The 15,824-nt window shown below is 48.7% G+C and overlaps 1 protein-coding gene across 1 annotated transcript in view; it reads right to left on the reverse strand.

Moving 5' to 3' along the window:
• Nucleotides 1-15,824, reverse strand: part of dennd4c (DENN/MADD domain containing 4C) — a 72,860-nt gene that overhangs the window by 42,026 nt on the left and 15,010 nt on the right. Inside the window, exon 2 of the mRNA XM_031585362.2 lies at nucleotides 4,311-4,623. Within this exon, the coding sequence (XP_031441222.1) occupies nucleotides 4,311-4,609 (299 nt within the window). The 5' untranslated portion in view covers nucleotides 4,610-4,623. The remainder of the gene's footprint in view (nucleotides 1-4,310; nucleotides 4,624-15,824) is intronic.

Consider the following 15,824-nt stretch of genomic DNA (forward strand, 5'->3'; position numbering starts at 1 on the left):
TGGGAAGAGAGTATGAGAGAGTGATGGGGAGAGGAGAGATGGAGAAAAACAGAAGACAGAGGGACATCGCGGGGGGAGTAGCAGGGTCACAGTGACCTGTTGGCTGTAGCTTCCAACACGCGGAAAACACACACACACACACACACACACACACACACACAGGCGTCTCACACACACAAACACACACACACACACACACACACAGGCGTCTCACATGCACACACACATACACACAGGCGTCTCACAGACTCACTCATCCACTTTCTCAGTCCTGCCCAAGGAAGCACAGACGAGGAAATGCAGTGTGTGTGTGGGGGGGAGAGAGAGAGTGTGTGTGTGATTGTCTTTTCATACACACCCACTCACACTAACACAAAGTGTGAAAGACAGGAGACAGCCCCCCCCCCCATTTGAAGAGCCAAATCCTCCTGCTTCAAAGTGCTTTGATCTGAAAGCCTTCATGAGTCTCTCTGTCATCAGCTGCAGAGCCGTGGCTGCAGCAGTCACTCAAGAACAACACGGAACCTCCCGGAACACAGGGAGCAGAGGAAGAACCGAGGACACAGACAGGAGAAGGAACAGGGTGAGACCTTCCTATCCGTATCCTCCCACTGACCTCTTTCTTTCTCTCAGACAAACACACACACACACACACACACACACACACACAAACAAACACACAGATACACGCACACATACACACACACACAAACAAACAGATACACGCACACATACACAAACACAAACACACAGATACACGCACACACACGGATACACGCACAATCACACACACACACACAGGTGTCTGGAGTCAGCCTAAATGTCCATCAAACAGCAGGCCAGTATCAAGTGCAATACGTTGTGTGTGTGTGTGTGTGTGTGTGTGTGATTGTGTGTTATTTATACTGTCCACAAACTAGCAGCCCCTGTCGGGTAAGACTCTCCCCCTGACCGGTCCGGTCCAGTCCGGTCCAGTCCAGACCAGTCCGGTCCCTCAGCACCAGGATGCCCGGTGCCTCAGAAACCGCTTTAATTAAAGGGGATGGTAGTTATTTCTGACCCCAGAGGCACTTCTTCAAGTTTTCCACAGATGGCCTCCTCTTTAACCGGGGCGAGCCTGAGGTGACGGATGGCCAGTGAGAGAGATGGGGGGGGGAATAAGGATGGAGGAAAAGAGAGAAAGAACAAGAGAGCGAGAGAGAAAGAACAAGAGAGCGAGAAAGAGAGACACAGACAGACAGAGACAGAGACGTAGAAAAATAAATAAAGAGAGGAAGAGATAAAGAGCAACAGAATTGAAGAGAGATTGATAGAAAAAGGGACAAAGAGAGAGAGAGAGAGAGAGAGAGAGAGAGAGCGCTGTTGTGGACGTTTCAGCTGTACGTCTTTCGGCAGTGACTCAGCCATCCTTGGCAGTGACACAAGCAGTGGAAAATATGCTTTTCTGAGCTGGGCGCCGATTAGTGAGGCTGTAATCCCATTTCCCTCCGAGGAGATGAGCAGACCAGAGGAGCAGTCCTCCTGCTATCGTCCTGTTCATCAGGCGCGCTCCACTGGAGGAGTACACCGTTTACACTCAGACAGGATCCACAACAGATGGGAGAGAAGGATGGACTGTTTGGGTCTGGAGATCAGATGGCCAGACTGTCACTGTCTCTACACTGACCTATTATCAACCGAGCAGTGGGTCAAACACACACACACACACACACACACACACACACACACGCACACACACACCACTGAGCGCTTATCACTTGAGACGTAAGTCTGGGGGAGATGAAAGTGCAGCCGCTCATAAGAGTAATGGAGAGACTTACGTGAGCCTTAAGGCCTTGCACTGAATCTGACACTGAAAGCCTCAAGGGCCTCGAGGAGAAACATACGCCTACCCACAATTCATCTGTGTTTCATAAGCACTTACAGCAAGGAAGGAAGGACTCGCACACAGAGAATAGGACAAGAAAGGACTTCGGACTGGAGTCTGGATTTGAAGTATGTCTCTTTGTTATGTTGCAGGGCAGTGACAAACCTGGGGTTTCTATTGTGTGTGTGGCCTTCCTTGCTACAACCAAACTTCCCCCCTGACTATCGCACCAGAGAAGACAAACAAAGGACAGTTTTTTTAAGGTGCAGCACAACCTGGCAACCCATGGGCCAAGCCTGGGCCAAGCCTGGGCCAAGCCTGGGCCAAGCCATAGCCGGAGCCTAGCCCAACCTGGCAACCCATGGGCCAAGCCTGGGCCAAGCCATAGCCGGAGCCTAGCCCAACCTGGCAACCCATGGGCCAAGCCTGGGCCAAGCCATAGCCGGAGCCTAGCCCAACCTGGCAACCCATGGGCCAGGCCTGGGACAAGCCTGGGCCAAGCCAGTGACCAACTGTGCAAAAGGGCATTGAGTGCAAAAGTCTAAATTCTTGTTTTGTTCTTTTGTTGTGTGTGAGGCCTTCTTCGCTGCAATGAACCCTTTCCCCTGACCACCTCCCCAGAGAAGAACCCTTTCCCCTGACCACCTCCCCAGAGAAGACCCCTTTCCCCTGACCCCCCACCCTCCCCAGAGAAGACAAACAGAGGACAGTTTCTTTACGGTGCAGCACAAACCCTACTGAACCACTTCTAGGCATTAGGCACAGGCATTTACACCCATTCATTGATCTTAAGATTGCACTGATCAATTAAAATGTTACAGTACAGTAACAGTAATTTGTTGTGTTCTGTAATATGCAGTGTTATTGCCAACAGAGTGAAGTGTTATTTAGGCACACACACACAAACACATACCACCCTTAAGTTCATAAGTTAGGCATCTCTAGGGAGATCACATATTGTGTGTTTTACTTTAGATCATTTGTTAAATAAATGCTTTTGATTGTATATGCTGGTCTATTTATTGTTGCACAAGAGTTCCAGTACACCCACATTTATTTGGCACTTCTCTACAGGACGTAGTGTACCTCCATTATTCTGAGGACAAGAGACGTCAGATGCAGAAACAAACAGCGTTAGAGAAAGAAGCCGTTTCTCAGACGAGATGATTTCTTTCGCATCCTCCTTTGGATGTTTCGTCAATGCAAATGTGTCTCGTTAAAGACGGGAGTAGGAACGACAAAGTACGCACACACACACACGCACAAAGTGTGTTACTGTAGCGCAACTAGTTTAGCAGGGTGATAACAACACCAGGTTTATGGGTTCCCACTAAAACACTGATAACAGTTTACATGTGTACCATGCGTCGCTTTAGACAGAGGCATAAGGGGACTGGCTCCATGTTAATGAAAATGAGAAAGAAGATAGTTTAACAAAGATCAGTCCCATCTCTGGATCCCATAATTTACTGGATTCAAATCCAGTTTGTTAATCTGCCAGGTCTCATGTACGGGATGTTGGTCTGTATAACACACACACCACACACACACACACACACACACACACACACACACACACACACACACACACACACTCTCACACAAAAACATGCACCCATGCGCCACATATATATACATAAATACACACAAACGTCTGTTGATCTGAATACCTCCACTGTGGGGATACACACACACACACACACACACACACACACACACACACACACACACAGGTATCATCAGGCACCTCTGAGGCATTTATTAATAAAACCAAATTACATGGTAATTAGGCCCAGACAAACGTCTGTTGATCTGAATACCTCCGCTGTGGTGATACACACACACAGACACAGACAGACAGACACACACACACACACACAGCCTTGCAGTGCTCCCACTATTGTCTTTGACAGGCATTCCACAGGGTGCCCAATCTGACAGTTCCTGTCTGGCAGCTTGGAAGAGATGTGTGCGCGCACACACACACACACACACACAGACACACACACACACACACACACACACACACACCATCCATCTGTCACACTGTGGCACAACACCAGTGACAGCCTGTTCCACTCACCCACTGAGCACCAACAAATGTAAACAACAAACAGCAACACACCCACAAATATACACACACGCGTACACATACACACACACCAGCCCACATATACACACAGCCTGAGCATAAACACTGTACACTGCTGTATGGTTGAGGTTGGCAACACACACAAACACACACACACACACACACATACACACATATGAGCGGGGGCTTGCTGTATGGTTGAGGTTGGCAACACACACACAAAACACACACACACACACACACACACACACACACACACACTCACCCAATGTCGATGAGCGGGGGCTTGCTGTATGGTTGAGGTTGGCAACACACACACAAACACACACACACACACACACACACACTCACCCGATGTCGATGAGCGGGGGCTTGCTGCGGCCTCTCTTGTAGCAGAGGAAGAGCTCTGGGCTCTTGAGGCTGCCATGGTTGAGGTTGGCAGGCTGCCCGCTGGGCGTGCTCTCGATGCAGGTGAAGCCCTCGGGCACCGTCTCGCCCGCCGACCGGTTGATGACCGCCAGGTCGCAGATGGGTGCCTTGGGCCCGCCGGCCTTGGCCTCCGACAGGTCCTGCTCCAGGGGCGTGGAGCGGTCCGTCAGACCCGCCACCACGAAGTAGTCGCTCACACGGTGGCCCTTGTCCTCGATCATGGCTGGACCTGTGCCTGAAGACAGAGAGAGTTTTTTATTTTTATTTGATCAGAGCTCTCGTTTCCAACATTTGAAATATTTCGACATGAGGCTTCAGGTCACAGTAATTGCAACACATGCGCAAGCAGTCACTGACAGATGTGGGTCTGTACTGTATGTAGGACATATATTATAATACATATGTATGTATAATATATATGTATATTATATAATATAGGCAACACGTCTGTGTATTATTATATATATATCATAGGTGTATGGCTCCATAACACTAGCATCAGACTACTTGAGTGGAGCCTCTGCAGCTTTGACTTTCTCGGGAGAACAGAGGTAGAACATGTGAGAGAACAGGCTGAGGAACACGCAAAGAACACACTGAGGAACACACTAATAACACACTGAGGAACACGCAAAGAACACACTGAGGAACACGCAAAGAACACACTGAGGAACACGCAAAGAACACACTGAGGAACACGCAAAGAACACACAAAGAACACACTGAGGAACACGCAAAGAACACACTGAGGAACACGCAAAGAACACACTGAGGAACACGCAAAGAACACACTGAGGAACACGCAAAGAACACACTGAGGAACACGCAAAGAACACACTGAGGAACACGCAAAGAACACACTACAGAGCAGAGGAAAGAACCGAGGACACGGACAGAACCGAAGAGAAAAAGGAACAGACAGGAGAAGGAACAGGGTGAGACAGCATTGGGGTGAGACAGTATTGGGGTGAGACAGCATGAGACAGCATGAGACAGCATTGGGGTGAGACAGTATTGGGGTGAGACAGCATGAGACAGTATTGGGGTGAGACAGCATTGGAGTGAGACATCATTGGGGTGAGACAGCATGGGACATAATTGAGAGCAGAGGAAGAACCGAGGACACGGACAGAACCAAAGATAAAAAAGGAACAGACAGGAGAAGGAACAGCATGAGACAGCACTGGGGTGAGACAGCACTGGGGTGAGACAGCATTGGGGTGAGACAGCATTGGAGTGAGACAGCATTGGAGTCAGCCTAAGATTCTTCAGGCACATCACACATCACGGGGCAGAGACTCCGTCCAGATGAGAGGAGTTCATCCGTCATCATTACTTGACTCTGGGCATTAAGGTGGATCCTCTCCGTCATCATTACTTGACTCTGGGCATTAAGGTGGATCCTCTCCACCAATCAGGGGTCAGTCTGGGGTGGGGGAGCTTAGAGGCTTAGTGATTGACTTCAACATGCAACGCAGTCAATCTAACTTAGTAGACCATTATTGTGTCAAGAACAGGGGGGGAGCGAGAGACCATTACTGAATACAGAGAGAGAGAGAGAGAGAGAGAGAGAGAGAGAGAGAGAGAGAGAGAGAGAGAGAGGGTGAAAGGCCATTACTGAATACAGAGATAGAGAGAGATACGTTCAAAGAGAGAGAGAGAGGCCATTACTGAACACACACAGAGAGAGAGATAAGTTCAAAGAGAGAGAGGGAGAGAGAGAGAGAGAGGTAATAGAAAAAAAGAGCGGGCCAAAACGAGTGAGCAAAAGAAAGAGAGACGGATGACAGAAAGGAGGAGTGAAAGAGAAGAGAGAAAGACAAGGGAACTGTGAGAGTGAAGAACACACACACACACACACACACACACACACACACACACACACACACACACACACACACACACACACACACACACAGAACCCTAAGGAATGCTTGCAAACGCCACTCTGACTGTAAATCTGTGGAGAAACAGCGCTATAAACCATTCGGCTGAAAAAGAGAGGAATCTCCAGCTCCAAATGGCTTCTCTAGGCAAATACTGAGCCTGTCTGTGTGTGTGTGTGTATGTGTCTGTGTGTGTCTGTCTGTGTATGTGTCTGTGTGTGTGTCTGTGTGTGTGTGGGTGTGTGTGTGTGTGGAGGGGGTAGTTGGACAGATAGAGGAAAATGGCGAGTGACTCAGAGAGAGAAAAGTAGAGAGAGGGAAAGAGCTATAAACAGAGAGAGCAAATTATACAAGAAACTGAAAGAGGGAGGAAAAAGAAAAGAAACTGAAAGAGAGAGGGAATGGGAAAGAAATAGAGAGAATAAGGGAGAAATGGGCAGAGAGAGATTGTGAGGGGGGGGGGGGGGGTGACTAATGGCAGACTAACGATAATTGCTGTAATGAGTCGTGGGAAGCACAACAGCCATGAGCCGGTAATTAGCTTCACCAGCGCTAATGAAGTAAAAGCTAGCACTGACGCACTAGCACTGAGAGGCAGGAGTGTGTGTGTGTGTGTGTGTGTGTGTGTGTGTGTGTGTGTGTGTGTGGTGTGTGTGTGTGTGTGTGTGTCTGTCCCTCACGTCTGCTCTGCCACAGTCTTGTTAACCTTTGTCAGCCTAAGGTGGAGATATTTTACAGCTCTAGGGAGAATTAGCACCTACCAGCTGCCTCCATTTGTAGACTGACAAGGATAGCAGCCTGCTGAGCTAACCGCTAACACTGAGGTTTCAGCACAAAGCTGCTTATGTGTCTCCACTTCCTGTTAAATGAAATAGTCAGGATTTTCCGAATGGAAGCACACACACACAAACACACACACACACACACACACACACACACACGCAAGGTAAGGATTCTGGGAAGAGTGTCAAAAGAAGCAGAGGAAGTTATGGAACGGGGATCGCTGCACATGCCTCAATGTGGTACATAGCAATGGAAACCCACAAAGGTCAAAGGTGAAGTGGGTCACATGAAGTGCAAAACTTCCTTGAGGTGTTACATTTTTTTTGTTAAGTTTACAGGCCTGGAAGTCTCCGGAAAATAAATGGCCTCTCCCTCGGCTCAGGAAAGAAAATAAAGACCCGCAGCCCACCAACTCCACAAACACAGACGGAGGGTGCCGGACGCAGCCTTGAGGTCTGGGGAAGAACGAGAAGCTGAACAAGCAAACACGCTCCCTGCCTTCAAAGAGCTTTAGAGAGAGAGACCATGGGAGAGAGGGAGAAAAAGAGAGGAAAAGAGAGAGAGAGGAAGTGAGAATTTCCAACCCTGACGTGTGTGTGTGTGTGTGTGTGTGTGTGTGTGTGTGAGAGAGAGACAGATAGACAGCTTCCTTGTACTCCAGTGTTACACGTCTCAACACACTTCAGATTTCCAGGTCTCTCCAGGACGGACAGTCAGGCCATATGGACAGACAGAGACGACCACACAGAGACTGTACGAAGGGACGTGATCACATGATGCGCACACACACACACTCACACACACACACACACTCACGAACCCGTGTGTCCCTAACCCACCTGGGCAGGTGGAACAGCAGGTGATTTGCGTCACTCTCACACAAACACCCTCATAACACCTGCCAGCTTTAGCAGGTCCTAGTTAAACATCAACCTTTACAGAGCAAACTGACGCCTGGGAATGCTAAAACAGGAACCTCAAACCTCAGAAAGAAGGGGAATTAGGCTTTCCCCCGGTCTGTTCTCGGTTCTTCCTCCATCACGACACATTTACATCTATCAAAACATGTAAATGACTTAAGGAAACCAGAGGCCAGTGAGGTGGGGTCTTAATGATTAACAGTTCACGCCAAATGGGAAGGATACAAGGCCAACAGCATCCATCTACATTGGCCCACAGTTTGACTGAAACCGGAGACAAATCAGTTTGTCAGTGCAGAACAAATATACCACCCACGAGGATGGGATTTAGAGTGTGTTTCGTGTGTGTGTGTGTGTGTGTGTGTGTGTGTGTGGTCTTTACACTTCATTTACACCTGCAAATTCATTCACAGCTTTATCAAACAGCTGCTAACTTTGACCTTTGACCTAGGCTCCGGCGCCTTGTCTGGTTCTGCTCGATGTTCTGCTTCCTCTCTCCCTCCCCCGCCCCCCTCCTCCCTCCCGTACCGCTGCAGCCTGGAGACCATGACAGGATTACATGACAAGCAAATCCTATTGCAATGGGCCTGAGCTAATTGGCCTAGCTGTGTAGCACTCACAGTCAACAGATTCTGGCGCAAATCCAGTACAGAACCGACGCTGGTCCAGAGAACTGGCTACTGCAGCAGCAGACGTCTGATAGAATCACTGAGTACAGACTGAGGGAAGGAGTGTGTTGTTCCAGCCTTATACACACTGCAGTATTGAATACATAAATCAACTGAACTGGCTGAAGCTATGCTAGCATTTAGCATCTGTATAACCTTTTGCCCTCCCTGTCAAACCGACCACACTCATTTGATTACAATGGTGAGTCATCACGACGCACTGATCAAAGGCAGCGGAGGTGAAGGTGCTCACGCTGGAGATTCTCTCTCCCCCCCCCCCCCATCACTAAACTTTAGCATGTTTCTGCTGCTGCTGCTAATCTCTCCATGCAACATGGGTTGTTAGCAAACGCTAGTGCTAGCCTAATCTCCAAAGAAAGAATAAATGTCTGGCCTCAAAGTTGCTTTGCTCACCACGTCATCACCCTCTGGGTGAAACGACAGCACTCGGGATGAGGTATGAGCCAGACGGGAAGCGTGGCCGAGCTCTCGCACACAAACACAAACGGCAATAAAACTCCAAACAATGCCACTTTCCACACCTACCCCGTCCGCTGCTTTCAAGTTGCCCCGCAGGGGAGGGGTGGCCAGCATGGGACTCGGCCCTTCCTACAACATCCCCTAGCTAAGGGACTGGGCTGAGAACGGGGCTCTGTGAGTGTGTGTGTGTGTGTAGTATGTATGCAAGCAGTGTGCATCTGTGTGTCGGTGTGTGTATAGGAGTGTATGCGTGTGTGTGTGTGTGTGTGTGGGGTGTGTGTGTGTGTGTGTGCGCGTGTACGAGCATCTGCACACTTCTAAGCATATTTCAAGTCAAGAGTGTGTGTCGGAACGCATGTGTGTGGGAGGTGTGCAAGTACATCTTAGTACATCTGTGTGTCTGTGTGAGTATGTGAGTGTAACTTCAGTCTGTGTATGCAAGCAGTGTGCATCTGTGTGTGTCGGTGTGTATATGAGAGTGTATCTTCAGTCAGAGTGTGAAGGAATGCGTGTGTGTGTGTGTGTGTGTGTGTGGCTGAGCGCTGTCTGTCTCTGGCGGCAGTGACTACAGTGTAGGCCCTGAAACCAGCTTAGCTGGGCGGTTTCAGAAAACCACAAAACCACTTTCCCTACACAAACTAATCTAACTTGCAGTCTGTGTGATCTCAATGGAAAGGCTCGCTCTGACCTAAAAATACACCCAGCAGAGAGTTAAACAGGATGCGGTGTATGATAGCAATAGTGACAGTATGTATGTATGTATTTGTGTGTGTGTGTGTGTGTGTGTGTGAGACCCACATTGCAGACATGTGTTGTCTCCATAATTGTAGTGCTACTCCATTAGGTGAGGACATACACTCTTCCGTGTGTGTGTGTGTGTGTGTGTGTGTGTGTGGTGTGTGGAGTTGGTAGAGTAGTTAAGAAGTTGCTAGGTAACACGGTGTCCTTGCTTCAGCTCGGAGTCGTTTCACACTAGCATCACTAGCTAACGCCAGGCTAAAGTGGGCTCCTCATCAGAGGTAGCAGACAGAGGGAGAGGCCTGAGCTCCAGCCACGGGGTGTTCAGAAACACACACAGCAGGTCACATGATCACATGATCCTGATCACATGATCACATGGGCCTGGACGCACAGGAGCGGGAGAGCTATGACCGTGCTGCGCTGATGTGCAGAGGTGCCAATGGATTGGATTGGACTGAATGGATCATTCAAATGTGATTGTAGCGGTTGAACCTGAAATGCATCTGTACTGAATGAACACACAGCAGCTGTTATGTCTACTTAAAGTTGCACAGATCTCAGGGACTCTCTCTCTCTCTCACACACACACACACACACTCTATCTCTCCCTCCTTGGTTATTTCTACATCACGGACACGCAGGACACATCCCAGTGTCCCGTTAGCATCCATCTTGTATAGGCTCGACATAAACAGGACAGTAAGTATCTGAGCAGAGAATTCTGGTGATAGGGCTGGCCCTGATCTCATCCAGAACCAGCAGGTATCTGGGACTGTAAGTGTAAATGAGTGCAAATAAATGAGCAAACGAGTTTGAAACTAATGTGGAGTGGATCGCACACAGAACCGGTTGAGCGCCCTCTTGTTTTGACTTTGTTGTTTCTTGCATTTCAGGAGGACAGTAGAAGAACTAGTTCTCCCACATCGGAGCACTGAGGAGCCCTGGGATACGTCTCAACAATGTCTCCGCCGAACCCTCTTGTCACTGTACCCAGATTAATGGCACCATCGCCATGGTTACTCGGCACTAGTCTTAAAGAGACAGGAGTCAGCCTGTCTTCTTGTCTCTGTTGTTCTCTTCATTGGGCTGAAGGTTTGCCAGGCTGAGTAATAACCCTGAGAGGTGCAGTAAAACAGACGGGGGGGGGGGGGGGGGGGAGAAAAGAGAGGGAAAGAGAGAGTGAGGTAGAAAGAGAGAGAATGAGAGACAGAGAGATGGGGGGAGTGTGAGAGAGAAAGAGGGAGGGAGAGAGACAGAGAGAGGTAGAAAGAGAGAGAATGAGAGACAGAGAGAGGGGGAGTGTGAGAGAGAAAGAGGGAGATAGAAAGAGAGAGAATGAGAGACAGAGAGGGAGATAGACAGAGTGAGGTAGAAAGAGAGAGAATGAGAGACAGAGAGATGGGGGGAGTATGAGAGAGAAAGAGGAAGGGATGGAGGGAGAGAGACAGAGTGAGATAGAAAGAGAGAGAATGAGAGACTGAGAGAGGGAGAGAGACAAGAGTGAGGTAGAAAGAGAGAGAATGAGAGACAGAGAGATGGGGGGAGTATGAGAGAGAAAGAGAGAATGAGAGACTGAGAGAGGGAGAGAGACAGAGTGAGGTAGAAAGAGAGAGAATGAGAGACATGGAGAGGCAGAGAGCAGTATGTCTGATTGGGAACTGGGATTACGTAACAACAGAGACGGCCATTCAGTCCCACCAGCGTGGGCGAGAGAATGTCTGGAAAAGAGCAGGACAGCAAAACAAGGAAGAAGGAGGGAGAGAGAGATGGATGGGGAGAGGGAGAGATGGATGGGTAGAGGGAGGCATAGATGGGTAGAGAGATGGATTGGGAAAGGGAGCGAGAGAGATGGATAGGGTGAGCGGGAGAGAGATGGATGGGGAGAGAGAAGGAGGGACAGAGCCATAAAGATGGGGCCTCTGGGAAGTGAGGGAGAGGGAGATTAGCAGGAGGGGCAGAGGCAGAGACAGAGAGATACAGAGACAGAGACAGAGACAGAGAGATACAGAGAGCTACAGATACAGAGTGAAAGGCACATAGAGGAAGTCCAGCCTCTACTCAACCAGTTCTTTATGACCCTATTTGACCCAGCTTGCCCCCTGAGCAGGGCAGTAGAGGGCTGGGCAGGGCAGTAGAGGGCTGGGCAGGGCAGGGCAGTAGAGGGCTGAGCAGGGCAGTAGAGGGCTGGGCAGGGCAGTAGAGGGCAGGGCAGGGCAGTAGAGGGCAGGGCAGTAGAGGGCTGGGCAGGGCAGGGCAGTAGAGGGCTGGGCAGGGCAGTAGAGGGCTGGGCTGGGCAGGGCAGTAGAGGGCTGGGCTGGGCAGGGCAGTAGAGGGCTGGGCACTCAGCTGATTTAGGAGCAGTGGGCCCTTCAGGGGTCACACGGCAGGGGGAGAGGTCACAGGGTCAGACAGTAGCAGCGCACTCTGACCTGCTGCTAACGCTCACTAACCTCACTCATCCTGCTGCTAACGCTCACTAACCTCAATCATCCTGCTGCTAACGCTCACTAAGCTCACTAACCTCACTCTGTCCTGCTGCTAACGCTCACTAACCTCCCTCATCCTGCTGCTAACGCCCACTAACCTCCCTCATCCTGCTACTTCACTGGGTTCAGTGTGTTCAGTGTTAGTATCACTGGGATCAGTGTGTTCAGTGTTAGTATCACTGGGATCAGTGTTGCCAAAGCTGCTGTTCAATGAAATGGAATATAAACAATAGCCTAAAAAAGGGAAAACCATCTACGGTAACAAGAAAGATTCTGAATCAATGCAGAATAATTAAATAATATATACTGTATAAATACAATAATGTGACGGCACAGGCACAGTCACACGCTAGTTTGATATATATCATATTTTAAAAAGCATTTTAACACAATTGTGCAGTCATTAAAACAGTGACAATAGCTCTGCTACTTAGCTTAGCAGCCTAGAAGGCTACTTGCTGCCACTTCCTGCGGTGTCGTACGAACCAAACACAATCCACAGTTCTTTCAATAGATTTTACATGCACAGACAGGCCTTCATATGAATTTACAGTTCTCTATTTCTGTTTTATAGAACAGTAACCAAAGTTCTATTTACACTGCAGTAGGCAACAAACACAACAAAATATGTTTTATTTAGACATAGGCCCACTGCTGGGTGATCTTCTTTGAGAAAAGAGACAGCTTTATATGTAATGTACAGTACGTCTCATTTTTTTTCTTTTTAAACAGCTTTGTAATAAAATGTTTAAAAGGGAAAATAGAGTTCAAATATGAGTGCTTGTATTCATGAATAAAATCATGAAAGAGAACCGTTTAATAATCAAATCGTTACCCTTTGAATCGTAATGGCATTATGAGGCCAGGGAAGGCTCACACCTCTCCCAGTAACCCTTCTCATGTCTAGTCTGTGTCATTATCTCCCCTGCCTTCGGAAGCTCTGGAGCTGAAACTAAGAGTTGAGCTGTAATCTCCACATGGATCTCGTCCATTACACATATGGCTCATCTGGCGGCCATGTTGCTCTGAGCTGGAACAGGGTCTCTGATACACACACACACACACACACACACACAGGGTCTCTGATTTGCTCCAGATTGCTCCAGATCAGGGTCTCTGATACGCTCCAGATCAGGGTCTCTGATTCGCTCCAGATCAGGGTCTCTGATTCGCTCCAGATCAGGGTCTCTGATTCGCTCCAGATCAGGGTCTCTAAAACACACGCACGCACGCACGCACACACACACGCACGCACGCACGCACGCACGCTCCAGATCAGGGTCTCTGATTCGCTCCAGATCAGGGGGCCTGATTTGTTACTCAGTAGGTTAGGACAGGACCTAAGCAGCAGGGCTCTCTACTGTAAACATGTTACACACACGCACACACACACGCACACACTGACACACTCACTCACTCACGAGCGCACGCACGCAGACACACACAGACAAACAGACACACGCACAAACACTCACACACACAAACAGACACCCACACATGCACACGGACACACAAACACACACACACACAAAAAACAGACACACAAACAGACACACACACACACACACACACAAACAGACGCACGCACACACACGCACACAGACACACACACACACACCAGTGTAAACCCTCAGGGGTAAACACTCCCTGTGTGTAGGTCATATTGAGTCATGAGCGAAAACCAGCAAGTTCCTGGCATCGTGGATATCACCATCTGCTAAAGCAGGCCAAGAGTGAGCTCACACACACACACACACACATTTACATTTTACATTTACAACACAAACACACGCACGCCTTGGGAGGCCGTCTGAGAGTGGCACCATGTGAACACTAACACCCTTGACACACACACACGCACACACAGAAACACAAACACACTTTCATAAACACCATGTAAGATGTCAACATCCCCCCTGGCCAAATCAGCATGAAATCACACCTGACCACAAACACACACAGGGACAGACACGAGCTGTGCTCTTAGAACTCTGAGCTCACAGACAGGAGAATGAGAGCGTGTGTGTGTGTGTGTGTGTGTGTGTGGAACAGACACAAGCTGTGCTCATGGAACTCTGAGCTCACAGACAGGAGTATGAGAGCGTGTGTGTGTGTGTGTGGAACAGACATGAGGTGTGTGAAATATCCTCAATCTAAACTCACAGGTAGCAAGTAGAAGAGTGTGTGTGTGTGTGTGTGTGCGCGCAAGACTCACAGACTGATTCATTCATAACATACACAGCAGTAAAATATGAACAGACTCGCTCCTCACTCATACTCTTTTGTAATGGCACACATCCTTGCAATGAAGACATTAACCTGACCCAATCAGATAATCGCACACACACACTTAGGACATCCTTACAATGAAGACATTAACCTGACCCAATCAGATAATCGCACACACAGGACATCCTTAAAATGAAGACATTAACCTGACCCAATCAGATTGAGCCCGACCTGCTGACTAGAACTTTCTGCTGTGAATGACAGAGGAATTTCACAGATGGCACAATGGCCATGTCTTAGTATTAGCAAAGAGGACCTATTAGAAGACCATAAGTCTGGAAGAAGACTGCAGTCATCTAATAGTTCCTCTTTGCTACACTGTTTTGGTGATTAGTTGTACAAAAAAAAAACATATTTAAAAAACATATAGTTACCTACTTGTATTAGATTTGGATGTTACGGAAAACCAACATGTTTTAAAGGATGGCCTTAGCATTGCTATGCTCCGGCTTGCTCTCAGCTACGCTTTTATCTCTCTCGCTCACACACACACACACACACACACACACACTTACAACCCTACCTCTCCCCTCTGACACAGCACCCTCAGTCCCACCATTAGAGCTAAAAACCCAGCGCCGTTACCCTGGCAACTGATCCAGACAGAGCCTCGCCAGTCTACCTTGCCAGTCTACCTGCTGAATACTTATGTCCCAACACTAAAGCCAGTCGCCTGCCAGAGACACACACCTACCAATGCACCACCGGGGGGGGAGAGAGAGAGAGAGAGAGGGATAGAGAGAGAGAAAAACACAGAGAAAATAAAGCAAAACGGCAGAGGGCGAGGAATGGAACTGTAAACGGAATAGAGACAGAGGCCAAATGAAGTATGTGATTGGGAGAGAGCTGGGCAGAGACTGAGATATAAAAAAAAAGGGAGGAAGAAGAAAAGACAGAAATGGAGAGAGAGGGAGAAAGAGAGAGAGACAGAGAGGGGAAAGAATGCAGAGACAGCGTGAGAACAGGGTCTCTAACGAGGCCAGAGAGGAGAGACAGAGAGGAGCGAGAGAGAAGAGAGAGAGAGAGAGAGAGACAGAGAGACAGAGGAGAGAGAGAAGAGAGAGAGAGGAGAGAGAAGAGAGACAGAGAAAGAGAGACAGAGAGAGACAGAGGAGAGAGAGAGAGAGAGAGAGGATAGACAGAGAGAGAGAAGAGAGACAGAGAGAAGAGAGACAGAGCCCCG

This window comes from Clupea harengus, chromosome 18 (assembly GCF_900700415.2).
Source record: "Clupea harengus chromosome 18, Ch_v2.0.2, whole genome shotgun sequence".
Taxonomy (NCBI): domain Eukaryota; kingdom Metazoa; phylum Chordata; class Actinopteri; order Clupeiformes; family Clupeidae; genus Clupea; species Clupea harengus.